General features: G+C 46.1%; 1 protein-coding gene across 1 annotated transcript in view; it reads right to left on the reverse strand.

The window, feature by feature from the left end:
• The window catches only part of ttll5 (tubulin tyrosine ligase-like family, member 5), a 40343-nt gene that overhangs the window by 4436 nt on the left and 11287 nt on the right, over positions 1-24620 (reverse strand). Inside the window, 19 exon segments of the mRNA XM_062557278.1 lie at positions 2741-2756; positions 2759-2884; positions 2887-2947; positions 5263-5461; positions 10847-10989; positions 12798-12982; positions 13069-13632; positions 13924-14063; positions 14200-14291; positions 14382-14528; positions 14970-15087; positions 16162-16417; positions 16664-16812; positions 17283-17345; positions 17648-17739; positions 17865-17972; positions 19424-19518; positions 23316-23377; positions 23662-23743. Of these exon segments, the coding sequence (XP_062413262.1) occupies positions 2741-2756; positions 2759-2884; positions 2887-2947; positions 5263-5461; positions 10847-10989; positions 12798-12982; positions 13069-13632; positions 13924-14063; positions 14200-14291; positions 14382-14528; positions 14970-15087; positions 16162-16417; positions 16664-16812; positions 17283-17345; positions 17648-17739; positions 17865-17972; positions 19424-19518; positions 23316-23377; positions 23662-23743 (2698 nt within the window).

The raw sequence follows: 24620 nt of genomic DNA on the forward strand, positions 1-24620 counted from the left end.
CCTTGTGGGCGATGTGATTCTCACCAGATTGTCGTGTCGATTGCTGACAGTGGGCACCTGAGGGTAATTGCTACAGGCACAGAAGGGGTAGGCGTAGTCTTTTGTCAAAGGGGGGGAACAGTTAATACCGCAGCGTACATTTGCCTCACACAGATACAGGAGGACGATTTTTTTTTTTTCCCCAAACGAGCAGAAAGCAAAAACAGTGTTTTGAAAGAGTAAACCATTATAAGCCCCGTTGAAGCGCAGCGCGGGAGCAGACACGTCTGCAACTTCATACCTTAAATCTGCTAAGCATTTTTTAGGGGGGGAACAATAAATAAAGCTTAGCTAGCATTAACCTCTCGCCCCCATAACAGCAACCTGCCAAAGGAGCATTAACAAGGTAATGAGGGTGCACACTGCCGCCTTGTAAGGGACTGCACAGTTGTTCTTTCATACCATTACACAACCACAAATAGAACTGGCCCACTTTAAGCGTGGCATACCTCGACAGGAAGCAACCCCTTTCGCATTGAAAGGGTGGGGGGGGGGGGGGGGGGGGGGGGGAAGAAGAAAACCTGACCTCTGGGTTTTTCACATCGCTCTCTTTGTCAATAGTCTCACTCCGTCACTTCGAGAGGCGGGCGGCGGCCAGAAACACTGCGGCTGGGAAGAAAATCTGAACTGGCCGTACGCACGGATGAAATACGAACCTAAAGTGAAAGAATATTTCACACTGCTCGCAGAGAGAAGCACGGAGTCCACAGTGTAAAAACACGGCTGATGTGCTGCTTTTTATGTGTTCAGGTAACCAGCACGTCCTAATGATGTTATTCGGGTTGACCAAAGGGGATCAGGTTTAACCATAAACACACTTTTGGCCGCTTCTGTGTGTATACGGTATCCTGCAAAAATAACTACTGTTGTGGCTGATTAATAGGGAGTGAGAGCAGCAGCAGGGCTGGCATTAATGGTGGCGCTGTAATTGTCACCCTATTAGTAATGCCACACGACAGCCCGGGTTTCCGCAGTTACAGCTGCGTCTAGCCAAAACCTCACAAACAAAATACCAAACAGGCTCATTTACTTGTGTTACAAATTGCTCCTTTCAAAGCCTTCCCTGAAGTTATACCACATTGAGTCCTTGCAGCCCCTTGGAGTTGGCAGCTGTGGTATGTTGATGGACCAGGGAGCCCTGCCCTGCTGCGTAGATACCAACACGAAGCACATTCGCCTCAAGCAAGTGCAACGCACGCGAGTTGAGCTCGAAAAAGGCATCCGCCGCTCTTTGCCAAGGTCTATTCAGCATCGTTAGATCTTCGATTCGTGCTGACAGCGGCTTCAGAAGAAGTTGATCGGACGGCACCATTGTAGTTTTTTTTTTTTACTTCTCTCCACTTCCTTTTCCTAAACCAGTACGAAAACCGTCTGCCAGTGATGATCGGGGGGTGTATTGCTCAGGGGAGGACCAGGTGAGGCCACTGCTGGTACATTATTACATTCAGCAGCTGGTTAGAGGAAGGTGTGACCTTGAAGGGTTTGAATACACCGAGCAGAGTGCTTCTATGATACGTCTTAGGACCTTGGGTCTACACTGGGTGCATTTCAGATGTGCCTCAATAACAGAGGTATTGTGTTGCCCCTAAAATGAGCCCTGGAAATAAAAGGGAATTATTATATTATCCCCCTATTTAAAAAAAAAAAATCCTCCTTTCTCCTTTTTTGCTGTCATTTTTTTTCTTCTCCCCTCTCTTTATTCTTTTCTCCATTGTTTCCATCTGTGCATTTTTGTCCCTGAAGCTTCCGTTTTTCCCACACTCTCCCCCTGTCACACCGCTCGACCGCAAAAAATGCAGGAGAGAGGAGAGTGTGAGGGGGCTCTGGAATTCCACAAGCAGAGAGGGTAAACACGGCAACTGCAGGAAGACACACACACACACACACACACAGGAGCAAACACAGCACCTACCCCGGGCCGCCCTAACCCATTCTGCGACCCCTGCCCTCTTAACTCCTCTCCTGCCAGCAGATGACCGTTGGTACCAGTCAGGTGAGATGACCGAACGTAACGCCGTGCCGGCAGTGCGATGGCGTCGCTCGCCCGCCCGCCCCGCCGCCTGCTGCTGCTCTGCGGCTCCGCCGCCCGGATCGCCGGGGGACCGGAAAAAAGTTGCAATGAATGAATTCAATTCGTTTTGTGGCAAGAGACCGGCACAGCCCGCGAAACAAACAATTTGCTGTTGTTGTGTGATTTGGTCAAATTTAGCAGTGATACAATTATAAAGTAAGTGAGGGAAATAGTTGGCAGTCCAGCCCCGCTTCCCTCCTTTCCTTTCATTTTCCCTTTTTTGCGCTCCTCAGCTTATCTCCAAAGCAAACAGAAATGAAACGGCACGCGGAGCCCAGGGTCCCTTTAACTTTAACCACGTTCTGTTTACAGTTGGGGGCAGAAATTCAGGCCTGTGATCACGTTGTTTACTGAGCAGCGAGATACACCCTGCGGCCAAACGCAGTATTTGGGAGTATTCCACATATTGTGACTCGCATTATGATGAGCCATATCCCCTTTAACCCACCGATGTCACGCGCTGGGGTCTCAATCCGCGGGCAGCGGCCAATCAATGCAATCACCGGGGAGGAGTGGAAGTCACATGGCCGACTCTGTGAAACCCTCAGCTAACCTGACCCTATCACCAGGAGTGGGAAAGAATCGGGGGGCTATTGCTTTAGTCCTGAGTCCCGGAAGAGCTGGTCTTACTTGATGAGGCGCTTGTTGCCGTTTTCCTGATGTGTCCCTCCCGGGCACTGCTGGGCGGCTTCGGGGCGAGAGCAGGACGAACAGAGGTCTGAAGGGGGCCGGGGCCGTGGCTGGGATTGGACGCGGCATGAAAGGTGGCCGAGGGCAGCCGGATGAGGTTTTGGGAGCCTCGGCGTGAGGAGTATGCGTCTGGTCTGGGAATCGAGCCTAAGGAACAAGAAAAAAAAACTGTTATTTAAGGTTAGTTTTAGCGAGCCGCTGGATGTTCTTTCATCAACTGAGATTGCAATTGTAGTTTAACCTTTAAGAGCATTAACAAGTAATAATAATAGGGATGTAGGAGTCTACAACAGCCAGCGTGGCTCTCAGCACCGTTGAAGCTTGGCCCCTAAAAGATTCCTTACTAGCACGGCAGTAAAAAAAAATAGAATACTCAATACTTTGACAAATGACAAAGGATGGACGAATGACAAGGTGCGAGATCAGGTAAATTATGTCAGAATTCCCCGATTGTTGTTTCCGTGAGGAGCAGGAAGAGCAATCACAATCGAGATTGGGGGAGAAATCTCGGGCCACTTCGGGGAAATGTGATTTATAAATGCCATCCAGTATCCAAACAACACATTGCAGTTGGCTGCACTAAAAAGCAAATTCTTCACGTTATTTATTTGTTTATAAAAGACCTCTGCAAAGGCTAGGGAAGGGGTGGTGGGGGGGGGGGGGGGGGGGGAATACTCTTTTCTTTTTGACATAATAATGTATTGCTACATTTCACTCGGCCTTGAAGTTGCTGGTGAATGCTTTTGCGTACATTCCTTCCACATCTCACGTCAATACTATTTCACTGCCGCTTTATACGGCTATCTGACAAGCCTCACAGTTCAAGGGGCCCGGGGCGCGCGTGACAGGGGGATATCTGATGAAATTTGCGCGTCGATAAAACGAGAAGCCGAGTTTCCAGGTTGCGGGGGCCTTCGGGTCGCCAAGTCGGGTTAGAGCGGGACCAGCGAGGCCACCTTTCGTTGGTGCCAGGTGGCTCGGAGCCAAGCCTGTGGAGGAGCCGCGCAGTCTGCTCCCAGTAACTGGAACGTGGACCGGAGCGCCCCCCCCCCCCCCCGCCCCCCCCCCCCCCCCCCCCCCCCCACCTTTTCTCTCCATTCTCCTCTCACAGAAGAACACACTCACACATGGGCCCTCGCGCTTGTGTCTTTCGATTATTCATGAGTTATTCATTGATTTCACCAGGAAGCCAGAAAAGCCAGCGAGGTGAGATTCAGTGACGTGAAAATGAATCGCTCCGGGACCAGGCAAAGATACGCGTAGCTGGGTCGGGGGGCCCATGTGGGAGCGGACTGGAAGGGAGGCCCTCTGATTTGATTGAGAGATATCCAGAGTCAGAGTTCCTATGAGCTCAGTTTGGGAGGGTTGAGCAAAAGGACGGCTGTGTTATAAAGAACACATGCAGGAGTATGATGGGACGGCAACAAAGGAAATGTGGTCAACTCTGTACCAACTATGGGACTAAATTAAAAAGGGGAGAGGAACAGAGGAAAAGCATGGGATCACGTCCATAAAGTGCCTCGCGTAAGGCTGCCCGACCAAGCCAAGACAAATACCACCTTAATTGCATTAATTAAGGCCTGACCAAGACAATGACGTTAGAGCAGCCGCCTTGCTGAGGACAGATTGGAAAGAAGCGGCTGCGTCAAATCATCCCTCCTTTAAGCTGTCCCATGAAACCCTCTCTTTCCACAGACGGATACAAAACCCATCAAAATCCGCTTTCAGAGCAGATGTACAGAAAAACAGGGGTGCTGTCTTTTATCTCAAAACGTCCCATGTGTGCAGCGCAAAAACGAACACGAGCTCTTTATCGTTCTAATCTGCCTCTAAGAAGAGTAACGTCTCATCACAGCTGGTCAGGCATGAGAAACACAAAATGTTGCTGCATTACTAAAGTGTCACTGTAAAATTGTACGTGTGTTGTGATTGGAATACAAATGGAGCTTCGTTACCTACGGTGCATTCTTCACACTCATGATTCCTTGATTACTCACCTTACGATGTGAACCCAGCAGAGTCGATAAGCCAGACAATGTCATCTTTGAGTAAGGAGCCATGTTTAGCTCTCCAGGAAGGAGCTTATGTTTGACAAAGGATATTCCAACTGAGCACCATTTCGTTGAGTAGTTAGGCAGGAGAACGGCAGAATAGGTTTGAAAATGCTCACATGAAAGCTTTCATCTTAAGGTGGATGTACTTTACACTACTTTGGAGGGCGCAGTGTTTAGGTAAAGGAATATTCTCTACACACACACACACACACGCACACACAAATATGAGAGCTTTCCCGAGCTACAGATCAATAAGTCTCAATAATTCTCTTTTCTCATTGGCTTGAGTAAAGCATCGCGCAAAAACAAAAAAAAGCCAAGTAGGTCAACTATTTTGATGAACCCTCATTCAGCAACAACAAAAAACGACTGACCCAAGTAACACGATGCTGTGGAGCCCTCATATACCTGGTGTCTGTGATGGCTTTGGTCCAGAAATTGTCGAGACTGAAGTCGTTGCTGTTGCAATTGCTGTATTGCAAACTGAAGCTGGTAGCTCTCCTGGGTGGGCAGGTAGCGCTGGAGGGGGTTCACCCCCGTCCCCAAGCCACAGGCACTCTGCATCCGACCATCCCGAAGAACCTCCTCGCGCTTCATCGGCATGTGGCTGGGAGAGCAAGAATGAAGAGGAATTTAACGAAAGACGCACACCAACGTTTGCTTCAGGTTCAAACCGCGGTGCAAACCGCGTTGCTTTGCAGTAAACGGTGTCGGCTAAATGTTACTTATTTGGAGGAAGAAATCATGTGTGAGACAACCCTGCACCAGAAAAAGCTCCAACGTGTGTGTGGCGAGGAAATATGAATACATTACATTCATTAGATTATAAAAAATTGCTGGCAGTAATGGTTGAGGTAAGCAGCGTTTTTTTTCCTTCTTATTTGGGTGGGTTAGGAGAAGAGACGATGGGGGAGGTGTGACTAAATAAAATCATAGCATACATGGAAAACATCATGTTAAAATAATGACAAGTCTCAAATTGAGCTAGCACTGACGTACAACTGAGCCATCTTCATAGCGAGCAATTACTTGCAAGATTGCAAAATGGCACCAGCTTAAATTACTCAATAGTAAGCCATACTACCACAGTATTTGCTTCTCCTCGTCGGTTACTTTCCCATCCAACCAAAGCAGAGATGATCCACGTGTTGAGCAGCAAGACCACCAGCAAAAATGAGACGAAAAAAAAAGAGAGACACGGCAGCTCCCGGAGTCCCAGTCGGCGGCTGCCGGGCCCACACGAGCCTCGAGCCGAAGCGCGCAGATCAGAGTCACAGGAGAGGGCAAGTCTGTGGCAAATACAGGCTGAACTAAAAACCTCTTCTCTTTGCCTCGGTGCTCCTCCGGCTTCACGTTCCATTCACATCACAAAGCCACAAGCTGGAAGGCAAACCTTTCTGACGAGTTCCACGAGTTTGTAACTGGATTATTCGTCATTAAAACTAAGACAGCTTTTTTTTTTTTCTTTTTTTTGGGGGGGGTTCTGTTAAAGCAATGAGGTGATACTCTCCTTCAGACACGCTTCAATTAAGTCTACGTTGAGTCTTGTGTGCACGGACAAGAAAAAGTGCCATTAATAGCACTATTTTAAAAAATTGAAAGAGAAAAACACAGAGATGGATACAAGTACCGTTGAAGAAATGGGATCCCTGGGGTTCATAATCACAATCACAAATCCTTAGAAACTCCCCCCATTCCATGCAAAAACATTTGTCCATTGGTCGAGAGTAAAAGGAAACACTGCAGACTTAAAAATCACAATAGCCACTGTATTTTTAGAGCCAATCTAAAATTAGATTTCAATTAATCCTGAACAATACACACTGTGGGATAATAATCTCGTGTCGCTCAAGTGAAAACATATTCTCGCCCCGGGTGACACGAGGCGCCTTAAAGCCATGTGAACAGAAAGGCACATATAGTGCAAAAACAACTGGCGTGACCGCGGGGGCCAATTCAACGTGTTTCAGCTCCTGGAAAACAAAGGCTGGTCTGTGAACCTCGCAAAGGCCAGAGATTCTACATGGCCGGGAGACAAAACAAAAAAGTCCCTCTTTGTTTACAACAGTCATTTCCTTCAGCTTGGAGGCAAGTTTCCCTACTGGACCACAGGGACCTTCAGCCCTACCGGTTTATTAGCATATGGTGCAAAACAGATCACCTCTCAGGTCAGGGGCATTCACTTTTCCATGACCAGAAGGTATTTTTTCTGTGTTTTTTTTTTTTTTTTTTTTGTCAGACACCTCGGGGGAAACGTTCGACAGAATCACCATTCATTTAAATGCATGAATGCAGGGGGCCGCGGCTCGAGAAGAGCAGCTTTACACAGCTGAGTTTCTCATCGCTCGGGACAGCAAAATCTGCACGGCGCTCCGACAACGCGGCGGGGGCCCCGCCTCCCCCCCGCGCTGGAGGGCCGCCCGCCGGTGTCGGGGTTGCTCCCCGCGGAGCTGACCGTCTTTTAATGTGCTGATGCGACTCGCTGCAAGTTAAGCACATCTAATCTGACTGTGTGGGAACGTGGATGACAGGGTGAGGGTATTTCCACCCCGTTGATCAGTTGACATTTAACGTAACTTAAAAAAAAAAATTAGCCCAGATGCTTCAGATAAAGAAGTAGATAGCAATATAAGATACTGAAACTACTGGGGCTCTACTGGTTTACAGACACATTGCGCCTAATAACAGTTTTAGGGAAATAATGTACAGCTGGTGGTGCTGTTTATATAGTTGAGTACTTTTGACTGGATGATGGCACTACAAATGTGCATCATCCATCCCTTACGACCAATTATCATATATGCAGATAACACAGAAAAGACATTTTTCAAGTTTATTGGTGAACTTAATTTAGTAAAATTACTTCACGACGGGTGCAACTCAGTGATCTATTAACAACCTGAGTTTAACACAGTAGACAATTGCACTGCTATAGAGCATCAGTTCACTAGAATGACCCTCTCGTACCTTTAGGGTACACCCTCCTATTACCACATCTGGCTCCAATAATTGAGAAATCTCTTCTTTTAAATTCAGGGAAGAGAGACATCAGACCAACCTCCATCAAAGAAGTTTTACATTTTCAACAGAGCTATTCTGATTAGTTGGGTTGCTGGCTCAGCAAATGTCCTGTCATAAAATCTTTTGGAATGGTATGTTCGAAGAACATTCGACCAAGTCAAACATCAATCTACCAAAGTATTGAACAGAACTAAAAATACCCAGCACAAGTTTTGGTATTTCTCAGTTCTAGCTGTGCTGGAGAGAACACTGCAGAGGAAACACAGGTTTGGTTTGTGGTCATTTGTACGTACGGTGAGAAGAAAATGAGGTGTTTTTTGTGGACGTGGTGCTATTGCAGCTCAAGGCACATTCATTCAAAATACTAATACAGGTGGAGAGGACAAACCCGACTATATAATACCATACAAATCATTCCAAATCAGAACCGCAACTGTCAAGACAAACCAAAATGAGTTGTCTGTTTGAAGAATGTGTGGAACTATTATCATTGATGTTGTCTCCCTGACTGCAGTCAGGATGTCTGAGTGCTTCACACTGCTCACGTCATCTCACAGGTACGTCGGATGGAAATCATCATTAAAGTTTCAGGAGGTTTTCGGCGCCGGAACTGTGCCTGCCTCACACCCACCCCCCCCCCCCTCCCTTCAGCTCGCCGTGGATGCACGAGGACCAAAGCCCTCCGGGTCGTCAGCACTCTGCAGTGAGGCAGCAGCCCTAATAGTGCTGATGAAGCAGACCTGGTAGATCCCGGCAGCGACACTTCAAAGGGCCGCGCTGCTCTTTGAAAACCCATCCTACTTCACCCCTGTGGCTGCTTAAAGAGCCAGTGTGCTTAACGGTTTCAGTGTGTTTGGCACAAACCGTCGGGCCGGGTGTGGAGGGAGTGTGTGTGTGTGTGTGTGTGGGGGGGGGGGGGGGCACAGGAAATTCTCTGTTATAAGAAACAGCTCCGAGGTGAAATCAAGGCAATTTATCCTAATATCTTATTAAAAACATTTCACTGCAATGAGAGGTGAAAGCCAAACCGAGGGCTCAGAGTAACGGGGTACAAGGGAGCTTTTGTATTGCTAGCCAGTGACAAATGGGAAGATAAATGCGGCTGTGTGTATCCTGGAGAGATTTGGAACAAAAGCTACTGTATATTCCACCCTCTATGAAGTATTAACCTGAAATGTGAAAAGCTGATGTAAAGTAAATGTATTTTTTTTACATTTTGTGTTGAATAAAGTGCCAAAAAGTGTAGGAAAAGCACAGATGTTTAAAAGGGCACGAATGTGTGATCCAATTAAAGCACTGGAGTTCTAAAGTTAAGTGGGAGACCAAAAGGGGACTTCTGTTGCTTCAGCATCATATAAAAGCTACATGAAGCTACCCATTATATTATACATTGTATTAAATCTCTCTTTTTGATTTTTGGAAATAAAAGGCAAACGGCCAGCAGACATTCTTGGAATTCCCTGACAGCTCGATACATAAGGAGGGGAAGGACTGGAAAAACAGAATCCGAGATCAAGGCCAAGCTGTCGGAGACATTGTCACTCGCGTATCAGGACAAAAATAAAGTGGAGTGACCCTACATGCTTACCCCTCAACGAATCAGACCTTCAAATAGCCCTTTCATTACCCTGGCTTGCCACGGAGCGTGACTGTGTGATCACATTCTGTCCTTCTGTTTCCTTTTCCATCGTCTCCTCGCAGCCACGGGGAGCGGGGGGTGAGATGTGGGCCGAGCGATGGGGAGTGGGAGGCTGGAGAGGCTGAGGAGAGCTCGGAGCAGACAGACTACGTGGGTGTTGACATTGCCCCCTCACCGCTGCCTCCGACGCAAAGGTTTTCGAGCTGCCAGCGTGCCCCACACACTCCCGACACTCGGCAGCCAATTCTAGTGTAACTTAGCCGCACAAAGCACCAATAAAAAGAGAATCAAACGCCCATTTCCAGGCACGTGTTGAACTAACCTGCCCAGAGGAGCGCTGGCGCTGCCCGATCCTTTTCCAAAGACTAACAATCTTCAATCTAAAAATTTGTCAGAGACCATTAAAAAAGCATTTAGATTCTATTGAGTGTGACCAAATAGGCTACCACAATCCAACTGTCTAGTAAAGACTTGTGTAAAGTTGATTACACAGAAAATCCTCCGGATATTGATTTGTCCAAAGTGATTAACACTTGACAGTGAGAACAGCTTTTATGTCTTATAAACACTGCTCAAGAATGAAAACTCAACTGTAGCATTTACACTCTTCATGCCCGATGACATATCTTAAAAAAACAAAACATGAATGGCAGTTTATATAAACTACAATTTCTGTTTAGGTTTACATCAGTAAAGCATCGCTCAGAGGAATGATCTGTTCCTTGGCAGTGAACCCCATTCAGACTGTAACACACTATTGCTTCTCTTCTGACTCATGGAAGAGTGAATACGTTGTTTATTTGGACACAATAGCGCAATTTGACCTGAAGTAGAACCGAGGAGGGTGCAGAGGGTAATAGAGTAATAGAGAATTTGCTGTAATACTGAAAGTCATTACAGAAATTGAAAAGGAGATTGGGGAGGAAATGTAAAAAGTTTATACACAGTACCTCAATGTGAGTAAAAAAAAAGGGCATGTATCAATGGACATGAATGATTTCATGTCCACTGATACATTATTTCCATTGTACATACATAACTTAATGGCGTTTGCAGATTCAGAGTACCAATCAGACCCCATTTATTGCAGTCATTTGTATCGAAGATAACATCTGGGACTGTTGTGGCACTAATAACGATAACGAATGACCAGGAATGTTACTGATGGTAGAAACACTGAGTTTTACTTATAGAGGGAGATCATCATCAGCAACTGTGCCAATCCGTCCTATCAAATTGGTCCATCCCTAGTTGTAGTGCAGTAGAAGTACTTTGGATGTGCCCTTTTTTTTTACAGTTCTGCAGTACTATGTCACATGTCTTTGGACTCACCCAGTGCTGCTGCTACATAGATCTGCTCCGGAGTGAACGGCTTTCACCGGCCCTTGGGTTGTAGCGGCAGTGCGCCGCGCTTTGGTGTTCAGGGAGACGTTCTCTCTGCTCAGCATCCTGTTTGCCAGGTTCAGGTTGTTCAACTGTGGGCAGAGCGGGAAAACTTCAACGGATCGTTCAAGCCGGACCAATTCAAAGTCAGTTTCATCACGCAGTTTTAACAATACGCGTGTATGTATGCACATTCACCGACAACATCTATGTTCCTGTGAGTCAAGTGTCATCCGCCAAACATCCCACTAAGCCCAACAGTCAAAGCAAATGGGAATACGTGACAAATAGGCACTCACATCGGTTCCTCCCCACGTCGACCACCGTATTCTCTCTTCTCTTGGGGGGGGGGGGGGGGGGGGGCTGTGTGAAATGTACACACCGCACATGGCACAGCTAGTCTCCGCTCAGCACTAAATCCAGGTGGTCCCCTCCTCCCGTCTCCATCTCTGACAGGATCCGCTATATCATGACTTGCCAGCCCCAAAATCTGTTTACGACTACCGCGGCAACTGCACCACTGTGCTGCTCCGTACTACCCTGGGAATTATGTTCACGGAACGCCAGCGGGAGAATAAATTATCCCGCTGTGGCGTTTTATTTACTTTATTTACTCCCGTGCACTAAAGAGTCCGTTGGGAAAATTGTAATGCCGCCAGGCCTTGTACGACGTGAAAAAATGTGTCAGCGTGGTGTTACACAGCCGCAGCTCTGAGGGCAGACTGGACGTGTTCCGAAACTAAGGGAATTAAAAGACGCATGTGGAAAAACAATACCGGAGGGCTTTTGGACTAATTCGCATGGATCCTTTATCGTGATAAGCCATTTAAAGCTGCATATCCAGTATCTACCATAATGAATACATCTTTGACATAAAATGCACAAAGTTTGCGTGATTGCCATTACGCCACATTGGTAAAGGTCATCTGCACTAACTCTTCTAACTGACCCCGAGGGTTACATTTTTTCTTCATATTTACGCATCTCAGCACATAAATCTTATTCACTTTATTGAGTCGGACTTTACTCAATTTTAAGTTTCTGTTTTGTATACATTCTGAGCAGTCTGAGAGCGAGCTGTTAGACATTAGAGTCAACATTAGAGTTCAACTGGGGCGACAGGGTGTTGTTCGTGTTTACAGCCCTCTCCATTTAGTTCGGCGAGTGATTTAATGACCAAATCTGACCCCTAAAAAACCACAAAATTCCCTCTTTGAGCCTTTAAGTGAAAGAGCCTGGACTATATCACTCTACAAAATATACTGCTGCCATGTCCAGGATTAACTAGACGAAAGAAATACAGGAAGCACTGTTGGGATAGACAGAATAATGAAGAGTCGAAAGGAAAGGATGTTGTGGGGCTCCCCACAGCGAATGACAAACCTTTGGGGAATACAGGAGAAGGTGGTGATGGAGCTGCCGCTCCCCTGCTCGGTGCCAATTTGCCACATTCCTCTATTTATAAGCATCAATTACCCAAAAAAAAAAGCATCTGCTTGTTAAGTATCAACAGAAATCACTCCCCCGTGGTGCATCTGATAATGAGACCTCACACAGAGCTGAGGCTTCATGCGGCTCACTACTGTTTAGGCCGGCCAGCTTCAAACCCCGGGCTCCAGATCCCCCTCCCCGGCCCCCCACGAACCCTAGCCCACCGACTGCTGGCGAGCGAAGGACTGAAGGAGGAAGGTGCAAGGCAGCAACAGCTCCAACGGGTCTGCTGAACGAATAAGCAGATAGATGCCGGCAATCGGCGTGGGGGTCGGAGCCGGGTTTACGCATCGACAAAGAGAAATATCACAGACCCAACATGGCTTCTTGTCGGAGAACAATGGAATGTCGTGCTCCCGGAGGGAGGAGCTGCCGGCTCAGCGGGCTGTAGAGGTGGAGGTGAACTCACGTTTTGTGCCAGGTTGATGTGACTGGAGCTGGCATAGTGGCGAGCAACCTGCTTGTCAGCCAGCTTCTGCAGGGCTGAGATGAAAGCCCGCCGGTTGGACTGGGCTTGTGCCGACAGCGAGTTTAACTCCTTGAAGGTCCCGGCTGAGTTGGACTTCGGCTTACTGGAACTGCTCGTCCTGATGACTGAGGTATAGAACAAGCAGAAGAACAATGTGAAAGACACCGTGTGAATGTGAGGAAGCAACAGCCGTGTAGAGTACTGACTTTACCTTGGCCTGCAGAGGTGGGTCTAGAGAGCTTCTGGCTGTAGATGTGCGAGGCACTCGGCATGGAAGAGGCCGCTCCAGAGCTGGACGATGATGAGGTAAAGGACTGGATCCTCCTGAGCCCCTGGGTGGGCATCGTTGGGTCACAGCCAGCGGGAACGGCTGTCCACATTGCTCTGGGTGGCTGCGTGACCACGAGGGCGGGGGTGTACGCAGGGGGGTCAGAGGCAGCATCCGGATGGCAGAACTGAGACTTGGCTAAGGACTGAGCGTAGGACGGCGGCCGAAGAGGGGGGGGCGGCGGCGGCGGGGGCGGCGGGCAGTGGAGAGGCAGAGACGTCGGGGCTGTGGAGCGGTGCTGCAGATCTAAGGTCACGGGAAAGCCGGAGCGGTGTTGGGAGGCCCGGACCTCCGGCTGGGATTGACCAGTTCCGCCAGCCGGCCGCGTGTCTCCGGCGCGGACAGACGGGCGGCGCTCCGTGGTCTTGATGTCTGGGTCGCTGCTGACTTTCCCTCCGGAGAGCGAGGACTCCGAAGCGCTGGAATCCTCTTTGGCCACAGGCAGAGCTGTTCAAAAGAGGGGAGAAGCCAGAGCTCCTTTATCTTCAGTTAGTCATTCCTCGGCTCTGACACACATTTGTTTTCCCCCAATGAGTCCTAATCGTTTGAAGCTGACCTTTTCTTCACCCCAGATGACTCAATTTTTTTCCTAACACTTTTTTTTTGGAGGGGTTAGGGGAGGGGAGGGGGGTTTACAAATCTAAGCTATTCCTGAGTGCCCAAATGATAAAGTATTAAACACAAACCAGACCTTCGGTAACAAAAAATATGGGGGAAAAACATGCAGGAGGAACTCACTTTTGGAGTTCTCACAGTTTCTTAAGGCATTTACTTCATGAACGTCTTTCCTGACACTCTTGACTTTTGTTCCGAGGAAAACGGTGGCAGATTTATTTTTCTGTGTGTAGAACGTCAGTACTTCCTCCAGATCGTTTTCACTGTTGTTGAAGAAGAAAGACGTGAGATGAATGCGCATTGCAGACAGAGATCGTCCTCCCGTCAGTACCATACATACATTTAAGAGTAAAGAGCCAGACAATTAACAATGGGCAGTGAGTTTGCCAATTCACTAACCTTGCTGCAGTGATGTACTCCTGAAACACACTGGGATTAACACAGTGCTCCTCTTGGCTCTTCTCGGCTTTTTTCACCACGTGTTCAGTTTCCTGAGAAGATAGAGAGAGAGTAAGAGAGCAGCTATACGCTGCACACGCTGTGTATTTCCCAGATTAGATTGGTGGTCTGGGAACAGGCACCTTGTTGTAACAGTGGATAAACTCTCCTAGCTGGTGGGACAGGATGCGTCTGCGGTCTTGGAGTGAAAGCTGTCGACTGGGCAAGACCACCTTGATTTCCTGTTGAAGGTTACTAGCTGCTCTTCTCAGGAAGCGAATCACTAGCTCCTGTGCAGATTAAAAACATTCCTGTTATTCCTGCAATATCGCTGAATCACCCTGTGGCACTTATTCAAGCTGCCTGTGTGTTTGCCTTTCAGCGTTCAAAGCTTTAGAATGTAATAGACTAGAAGTCTACTTGAATTCACATCTATTTGCCCCTTGGGTTTGAGGTCACCGATGATGATGGTGATGGTGATGATGATGATGATGATGATGATGATGATGATGATGTATGCCCTAACGATGCAGACTTTCCAATCAGGCTAACATCTACCAGAGACCACGTTTTCCCCCAGTGCGGCCACAAATGTCTTGTGCATATTTCAGCTACAGCCAGGGTACATATGAGTAACTGAATAATAATTAGGGGAAATTTGGCATGTAGGGAGGCAATGCCCCAGGGCCTTCCACTCATGTCCATTTATTAGGAATGGGAAATCATTATACCACTTGGTCGTTGTCCTCGTCTGGCCAAGCCGGGATGGTATTTGCCCTGCTTTCTGCCAGCAGTCTCTGCTGGACTCGCAGCAGGTATGAGGAGAAGGCCATCCGGGCCTGCACTTTACTGTAGAAGAGCGAGGGGAAAACCATCAAGAACTGCAAAGGTAAAGCACGGACAATAACAAGCAGTTCAAAACGTTAGCAACTGGGTTTTCTGCTAGGAGGAATCCGCTACAGCAGAAAAAAAACAAGCGTTACTCATTCATAAATTCATGAGCTCACATATGATCCAGAAAGGGAGAGAGAAAGCAACAACAGGTATATATCAATTTCAGGCAGGCGATGTTGAGACACAACGTTTCTTGTCTTGCTGGGCATCAAAATGATAATGAAATGAGTACTTCAGAAGATTAAAAAAAATAATAAAAATGTTTTGGAAAAAGCTGTCAAATACAAACAATGATATGCTCTACTAAAATGTTCCCTGCTCCATGCAGAGTCCTGGCAAGCACTGAGGAATTTCTACAAACTCAGACTTGTTATTGTCATTTTTCCACAAATTATCATTTCAGGCACACTTTTGGGATCACCATCAGACCGCAGTCTTTGTTGCACTTAGCTAGAACTTACATTGTTACATACTGTATGTGTTAATGATATGTATATGTTGTCTTTTTCTTGATTAAACAATATATCAAAAGGGAAGATGTTTTTCATACTCAGCCAATTCAGAAAGCCTTGCGTATGTTGATATCGTCTTACCAAATGTCCCTTCACTTCTCACTCGGTAAGCAGCAAAGGCTGTAGCTTTCACAGAATGGGTTACAATTTAACAAAAAATGTAAGATGTAGCTTTCTCGCTAAGGCATGACCCTCAGCAATCCTACCTATGAGGCTTCCTCATTGTACGCTTGCTCAAAACTAAATATCCTGAGGAACCAGCCGGTGTAAAGCTTTAATTCAAAGGAGCTCAGAAAATAACAAAATAACGAGAACATTCAAAAGTAATGTATTTTCTGCACAGATGTGCAAGTTGTGGCGGGCGATTAGACTCTGTAGGTTGTACGGTGACAAGTGCACACAATAGTGTGAGGTGTGATTAGTGCATTTCATATTTCCCCTCATTCAATAGGAAAAGGTGCAGAGAAGAAAATACAGTAACGGTGGGAGGCGAGAGCGGCTCGGCATACGGACTGACCTGAGGTCCCAGCCCTGCTGAAGGATGTTGAGCAGGTCGACCGTGCGCCTGGCGTTGTGTGTGGCTGCCTCCGAGCTGGACGGAGCCTCGCCGTGGCGGCGCTCCAGCGGTGTGGCCATTTGTTTTCTTTGCTCCGTTACCAAAGCCCTGTGTGAGACCGGCTCGCGAGGTAGTTTCCCCTCCTCCCTTTCCTCCTGGGCGCACTCCTCTCCCTCCTGACTGCTGCTCTCCCTCAGGGAGGCCTTGGATTCCTTCCCTGAGGTATGCGGCATTGCAAAGGAAAGACACATGTCAATTGCATCACCGACATTTTGGACCAAATACACACGTAACCTCAAAAAAGAGGGGTTCCATTGTTGCTGCAATGAAATGAACTCATACCGAGTCATATTTGGCCAACCTTACCATGACACGGGAGAATTATTTATTGGAAACAAAAATGCATTAGCGTGTGTTTTGGTCCCACTCCCACAAGTTGTTTCCTGAAGTGAGGGCGTCCTACCAGATTTCTTCTTCTCCGCAGCAGAGCGATCGGTCCGGTGGCGCTGTCTCCTCTTCCGTGCATCCAGGGACAGCAGCTTCCTCTCGTACTGGACATCGTGACATCTGTGGACGGCCTCCACCCTCAGCTGCGTCTTCCCGCTGACATTCCTGGCAGAGCAAGACATGTCATCACAAATGACAAAAATTATAATTGCTATATATATATATATATATATATATCGTCAACAATTATGAAGCAGAGCGACTGTGGTCAACTTGTGCTTTCTGAGAAAGAGTTGGTGTTGAGTAGCTCTTCTAGAAGCTGACATGACAGAGTATGAAAAGGAGAGAAACCAATAATGATTCAAATAACCTAAATGCATGTTGTCTTATAACAACCAAATGTGGTTTAAAAAAAATAAAGTTGATATAATATATACACTATAATTGTCTTTCCCCTTCTGCCCCCAAAAGCAACATAGACGTTGGGCGCGTGCTGGAAAAGTTGACTGTGCAACATCTTTTCTGCTGCTCTTCTCACCTAACCCAATCAGAACCAAACAAATGACAATCCAACCGTTTCCACAGACCGATGGAGAGACTAAATCCCCAATCCCAACCACAATGGAAAAGCTTACCTTCCATGGAAAAGTCGGTTTGCCAACATGTAATTCATCGATGTCTTCGACTCCAGATATCCACTGAGAAAGGAAGATAATGAGCAAGTTACAGTCATAAAAGGCAGAAGCCCCAGTGAGCCTCTGTCTTATTATTTGCAGCAAATGTGTTAAAAATGAGGCTTCTGTGATAAAGCTACTCTGGAAGAATCCCCCGTTAAATGCGCCAATAATTCATCCAAAATGCTGACTAATATGCTTTTAAAATTGTCACAAAATCCCTGCCTCTTGGAGAGCGATGGATTTCCACTCATTTTAAGACAGCATTAATAACGAGTAACGTCATACATGAACATGAACAAGTGTTTGTTCTTGGCTCAGCTCACCCGTAGCGCTCCCAGGTTTCTGCGGTGGGGAAGATCCTGACGAAGCCTCCCCGTCTCTCGTCCTCTTCCTTTATCCTCCTGAGCACTTTGATCTATGTTAGAGAAGGAATACAACAGACAGTTTAGTTCAGTTACTGTACTTTCAGGTTCCCATTATGTGTTAATACCAACAATATCCGGCACTTCATGTCCATCACTAGCATTTCGAAGGCCTTACCTCTTCTGCTGTCAAGCTCAACGTGCTGTCTCCTTGGCCCTGCTTGGGTCCGGGCTTGTCTTTTGACCCGTCTGTGTCTGAGTTACTGGCTGCAGTGGGCCTCTGACGCTACAGAGGAGAAGAGTGGAGACGAAATCAACTAACGCCAACCACTAGAGCCTACGGTTCTATTTTCTTCTAAATCAACACATGCCAATGTAAGAAAAATGTCACGCTTTTCAAAAGGTTTTAAGAGTGGTCCCGCTTTTGCCATTTTCTGTTCCAGCTTCTGTAACTAACCTCTTTTCTTTTCTTCCTGTCACATAAATTGAGCATTGTTATTATGCACTGGCCTCCCTGTGTACCAGGCTGTGATTGACAGGTCTGGCATGCAGGTTGGAACTTGGGCCAGGCGGAGGGGCACAACCCCACAGGATCACGTACAGAATTTGTCATCTAAATAGCAGGGGGATCGTATTTAATTTGTCTGACCAGCTGGGGGGATACAAAGGCAGCCAAAAAGTGACATGGCCTAATCCTTAAAAAAAAAAAAAATCTGTTGCTCCTAATCAGAGTAAAGGGAGAGGAGAGGTTCGCTGAAGGGCCCCGGAGTTGGACACAAGCCTCTGTGGTTTAGTGTCGGGCTTGCTTCAGCGATGTGTGAGTAACTCGGTACATCAGAGTCGGTGCGTTTTGGGCCAAGTGGTGCATTGCAGCACTTAAAACCACTTGCCTACTAAGGCCACGTTGCTAATGTAATGAGAATTCTATTCAATGCAGCATTAGGAATCGATCCGACTGTCCGTCACTATGAAAAATAGGGAAGCCACATAATCAAATAAGGAAAAAAAAAAGCAGTAAGCAATTTCTTACCAGTAATGTTACAGGCATCAGGGAATTGCAAAGGAACAAGGCAGAAGAGAAAAATGATGTCTGAGTCTGGATAAAACTCACTACTTTGCTGTGTGCAGTGACTGTCGGTGCAGAAACAGGTTTCTAAGAGCCAATGGGTGAAGACACTGAGTTGTTTGTGAGCATCAGAATCACTGTTTAATCTTATAAAAGCCCCATAAAGACAGCAGAAATCTGTCTGATTTAGTCATCTCTCTACAGCAGATCCTGCGCCAAAACTAGGTGCAGTAGTCGAGGGGAGGGAGCCAAGTGTGCTAGCTGTTGTGGCATCATTAGGCAACAAGGCCTAGAGAGCGCATTAGCCACTTGATTAGAAATGATAAAACAATGAGCCACAGAGAGTAGCTTTTACAAACGGATGTCGACCAAACAGCGTAGTTACACTAGCAGTTGTTTTGCATTACAGTGAATTCCCCATCAGGGTGGAAGAAGAGCTTGACGATAGTGGCAGGAATGTACTGTAAGCAACACAGAGATGAAGACAAGAATGGGAATGTTTCACAAGGAAGGGTGAATGAGTCCAACACTTGGCTCATCTCTTTGCTGTGTGTGTGTGTGTGTGTGTGTGTGTGTGTGTGTGTGTGTGTGTGTGTGTGTGTGTGTGTGTGTGTGTGTGTGTGTGTGTGTGTGTGTGTGTGTGTGTGTGTGTGTGTGTGTGTGTGTGGTACCTGCGTCCTTTGGGCTGCTGGGTGCTTGAGGCTGGGGTCCAGGGGAACTCGGTCAGACCGCGGTTGTCTCAATAGGGGGTCGTGACACACCAAGCCTGCGGGGACACAGTAGAGCCACTAAGAGCTACATCAATGACATCAGATCTCAAACATGTTACTCATTCCCTTGACCTTCATACATTGCATCAGATCTTGAATGTAAGTGCAAGAAGACCAAAGTACAGCATGGGAAACCAAGGCATTAAATTACATTAAAATCAAATATATCTTTAACAATATCCTTCTCGGTCAAAGACACATGCTTTGATATACTGACAAACCTCAGTCCCCTGATCTGAACCAATGACCACACAGAATTGCCTGATGGTTTGGGAAATACGCTGATTTACTTTCTTCCCCAGAGTTATATGAGGGGATTGATATCACTCTCACAGCGGTATGTTGAATTTAAAGCTAAAGCCACCATCTGGTTAGGTTAGTTCAGCATGAAGGCAGGAAACAGGAGAAAACAGCTGGCCTGCTCGCTGCCTCCCTTCAAATGCACTAATTAACATGCAATAACTTGTTTGATTGGTAAGAATTAAAATTATTTACAGGACTAATTCTTGTCTCAGAGCAGTTGCCAGGCAACCACCTCAAGAAAGTTACAGTTAGTTCCCCTCATAATTAGACTTTCATTTGTATACATTTTTGCTATTAGGGGTATTTTTGGTATTTTCTCACTGTCAGACAGAACCAGGCTAGGTGCGTGTCCTGTTTTTAAACTTTTTCTTACGCTATAGCATTTTAATACACAGGTATTGATCACGCCGCCCAACTCTCGGCAAGAGGGAAGCTAGACAAACTACTCCTTTAACTTTTGACTCCTGGACAGAAGGAGTGTTGTTCTAATTGTGACACTGGTTAGAATTTACATAGCTCAAAACATTTGAATTCTAGTGGCGGCTTGATAAGAGCGGGGAGACATTTGTAATTCCTATTTCCCACAAAGACGTTCCCACCCACTCAGTAAGATTTAAATCCACGATCTTGTGTTTATTAATTCCCACGCTCACTCAAGGCTAACCAGAGGTGAACATGAAATGTTACAGTATTATGTTTATGTTGCATCTTGCAGTCATAGTTGAGTGAATTGAGTCCATCGACAGCTTGGAGCTGGAGGCTATTTGTTCTACCTCAAGCCGTCAGGTAAGAATCAGACCTCTGCCGTGCTCTTTCCTAAACACAGCAATTATTACAAACACAGGCGACACTGACAGCTCCACGCAGGCGGAAAATGAATGCTAATGGAATGCTGTCATTATTTACAAGTCTGGGATGCGGCCCAAGTGTTATCATCCAACAGCGCCTTAGTTTGTTTGGTACATAATAGATGGGCTATGTTTTACATGCCACTGCTCATTTTCTCTCCCCCCCGACCCGCGGTAGCGTCTCGGTCCAAAGATAACTGGCAATTTATGATTCTGCTCTTTCATTTAATGAGCAAGAGGGGAGGGTTTCAAGCCACAGCGTGGACTGGGCTGAGATACTTGTGCTCTCACACTGACACATATTAGCTATTCCTTTAATGTCATCAGGAGACCACGGGCGGATTTAATGCTTCAGTGCCAGTTCAGATGTATACCTGCAAATCACTGTGCTCCAAGCGTCCTGTGATTGGTAGTAAGGATACGTAGTAAGGATGAAGTGTATTAATCAAGAGATGTGAAAGCTGTGTAGTTTGTCCCTTCTTTTGCTAAGACAAGCTTTCAGACTTCTGCATGTGTTATTTTCATGTGGAATTGATCTTACATATTGCAATATACACTCACCGGCCACTTTATTAGGTACCCCATGCAAGTAACGGGTTGGACCCCCTTTTGCCTTCAGAACTGCCTCAATTCTTCGTGGCATAGATTCAACAAGGTGCTGGAAGCATTCCTCAGGGAGTTTGGTCCATATTGACATGATGGCATCACACAGTTGCCGCAGATTTGTCGGCTGCACATCCATGATGCGAATCTCCCGTTCCACCACATCCCAAAGATGCTCTATTGGATTGAGATCTGGTGATTGTGGAGGCCATTTGAGTAGAGCGAACTCATTGTCATGTTCAAGAAACCAGTCTGAGATGATTCCAGCTTTATGACATGGCGCATTATCCTGCTGAAAGTAGCCATCAGAAGTTGGGTACATTGTGGTCATAAAGGGATGGACATGGTCAGCAACAATACTCAGGTAGGCTGTGGCGTTGCAACGATGCTCAATTGGTACCAAGGGGCCCAAAGAGTGCCAAGAAAATATTCCCCACACCATGACACCACCACCACCAGCCTGAACCGTTGATACAAGGCAGGATGGATCCATGCTTTCATGTTGTAGACGCCAAATTCTGACCCTACCATCAGAATGTCGCAGCAGAAATCGAGACTCATCAGACCAGGCAACGTTTTTCCAATCTTCTATTGTCCAATTTCGATGAGCTTGTGCAAATTGTAGCCTCAGTTTCCTGTTCTTAGCTGAAAGGAGTGGCACCCGGTGTGGTCTTCTGCTGCTGTAGCCCATCTGCCTCAAAGTTCGACGTACTGTGCGTTCAGAGATGCTCTTATGCCCACCTTGGTTGTAACGGGTGGTTATTTGAGTCACTGTTGCCCTTCTATCAGCTCGAACCAGTCTGGCCATTCTCCTCTGACCTCTGGCATCAACAAGGCATTTCCGCCCACAGAACTGCCGTTCACTGGATGTTTTTTCTTTTTCGGACCATTCTCTGTAAACCCTAGAGATGGTTGTGCGTGAAAATCCCAGTAGATTAGCAGTTTCTGAAATACTCAGACCAGCCCTTCTGGCACCAACAATCATGCCACGTTCAAAGTCACTCAAATCACCTTTCTTCCCCATACTGATGCTCGGTTTGAACTGCAGGAGATTGTCTTGACAATGTCTTCATGCCTAGATGCACTGAGTTGCCGCCATGTGATTGGCTGCTTAGAAATTAAATGTTAACGAGCAGTTGGACAGGTGTACCTAATAAAGTGGCCGGTGAGTGTATTATGAGCTGTTCTTCTTTATGAGCACTTTAGTAGGGAGGATAGATAACAGAAACATTCCCTACTACAAACAATGCTGTATAAACAGCATTTATCTCTGCAATGGGCCAGGCTTGTTTTTTTGCATCATCATGTGAAAAATTGCTTTAGTTTGACACGTCAGGTCTAGTTTCTCATGAAAGCTTAATGTCTCCAAAACAACTACGGCCTTTGTGGAGAATTTTGTCTGCAAGTCATTCTGTGTTAATTAATGAAGTGGTTTCTTCTCTCAACAGTGGAGCTTTGCAGTTATTATTGGCCGTTTAGACAAATTCAAATGAGTGGAATGAACAAAAACAATGAGCTTTAAACAATAGATAACCGTCTCCGCTTGCTAGAAGCCTGATGGTTACAAGTGGGGCCGCTTTCATTCATCTCTTTCGAGTACAGTGAAGCGAAGAAAATCCTGCATAATAACAACACTGTTCATTTTATATCAGCTTTTCCCAAACTGAACATATTTATCAAAATGATTAATAAATAATCGTACCTCAAGTAAAATACATTTAAATTCAAATCCACATGACTAAATTATTATTCAGAAATGTGGCTTACTGAATTACAGTACATTTATTATTATTTATACTGGTGTGTGTCTTACTTCTTTTTCTGCCTCTACCCACGATTTATCCAACTCCTTCAACTACGTGGTTGATAATATAAGTTGTGATATATGATATAAGAGTGTTCAGTGACTCCAAAGGATTATAGTTGTTCGGTGAACATTATTAATTGTAAGCGGCGAATTGACATGAACTCAAAGTCTATGCAGTGCAATCACCCAAACACTGTTGTTGTATTTAGTCATTGTTTCAGCATGCACTCACCCACAAGTGAAAACATGTCTGCAATCATGCTGGCCTTTATCTTCAGATCCAAGGGCGCATCACTGTAAATGAGTAGATTTATTTTTATTATGGTGAATAAAAAATAAAATCACAACACAGTTGGAGTTGAGAAAATGAGTCGAGTGTGATTGGAAGATAGAGATCTATTGTATGACCTTAACTGACTGCTACACCGACTTAACATTTCTCTTCTAGTACTTTTAGCCCGTGGGTGTGCTTTCAAAGTGTGAATGTTGCTTTCTCGGTTGGTGGTGAAAAAATAAACAGTGATTCCTCCGCAAAACCAACGAATAAAGAATAGAAATATTGAGACGGTGTCACTCACCAGGCCAGGGAGGGAGAAAGGTTCACCTCTAACAACCAGGGTTTCAGGTTGGAGTCAATGAGCACGTCAAAACCATACAGCTCTACAGAGGGAAACACAAAATGAACCTCCACAGAAAGCTCTGAGACCTGATCGCTGGAATCCAAGGATCAAGGCTATCAAAGCATCAAAGTATTTTTCATAGCCTCATTGTGTGGCGTTTGGCTGAATGGCTTATGTCTCTCTGCCACTGATTAAACGCATGTTATATCCCCGATCACTCAAGAGAGAAACCGGCACCCAAGCCTCACACCAAGCGATTGGCTCAATTACATTAACTAAGTACGTGCACATTTCATCTGTCAGAAAGTTGCTTGCGTGGGACGGTGGATTAAAAATCCATTGAGGCTTTGAATATTTAGGCTGACGGTCAATCATTTTCTTGTGACTGGTACGGTTGAGCAGTCTAGATGTCAACAATAAGGAGGGCACACTTAAGGTCACCAGAAAAAAACCTTCGCCCTGCTCATAAAGTTAGAATCTTACTCAACATGGGGCAATAAAATATGAACTTCAGAAGTACGAAGCTGGAGGTGGCACGTGGGAAGGTAGGATTTGGTATGGTTCCCTCCAATAACAGCTCAGCCCTGAGTGGCACAATAAAAGACTTTTACAAAGTGGTGAGGAAGTTCCCTGACTAATTTGTCATTCATTCCAACCCAATTTTCCCTCTTGTTTCACTGACTGATATATACATATATATATATATATATATATGGCTCACAGAGGCAGAGCTGGCTGGTGAGAAAGCATCACACTGCTCTGGGGAGTGTCACCGCGTGAGCCAACGACCCGCCGGCCTCAAGCAGAAAAACCACAACATTTTACAGGGGTAGTGGCAAAACCCAACCATAGAGCCAGGGGAAAAATCACGGTAATGGCACTTAAAAGAATAAAAGTGGGCCCAGAAGCGGCTATAA

This window comes from Pungitius pungitius, chromosome 14 (assembly GCF_949316345.1).
Source record: "Pungitius pungitius chromosome 14, fPunPun2.1, whole genome shotgun sequence".
Classification (NCBI taxonomy): domain Eukaryota; kingdom Metazoa; phylum Chordata; class Actinopteri; order Perciformes; family Gasterosteidae; genus Pungitius; species Pungitius pungitius.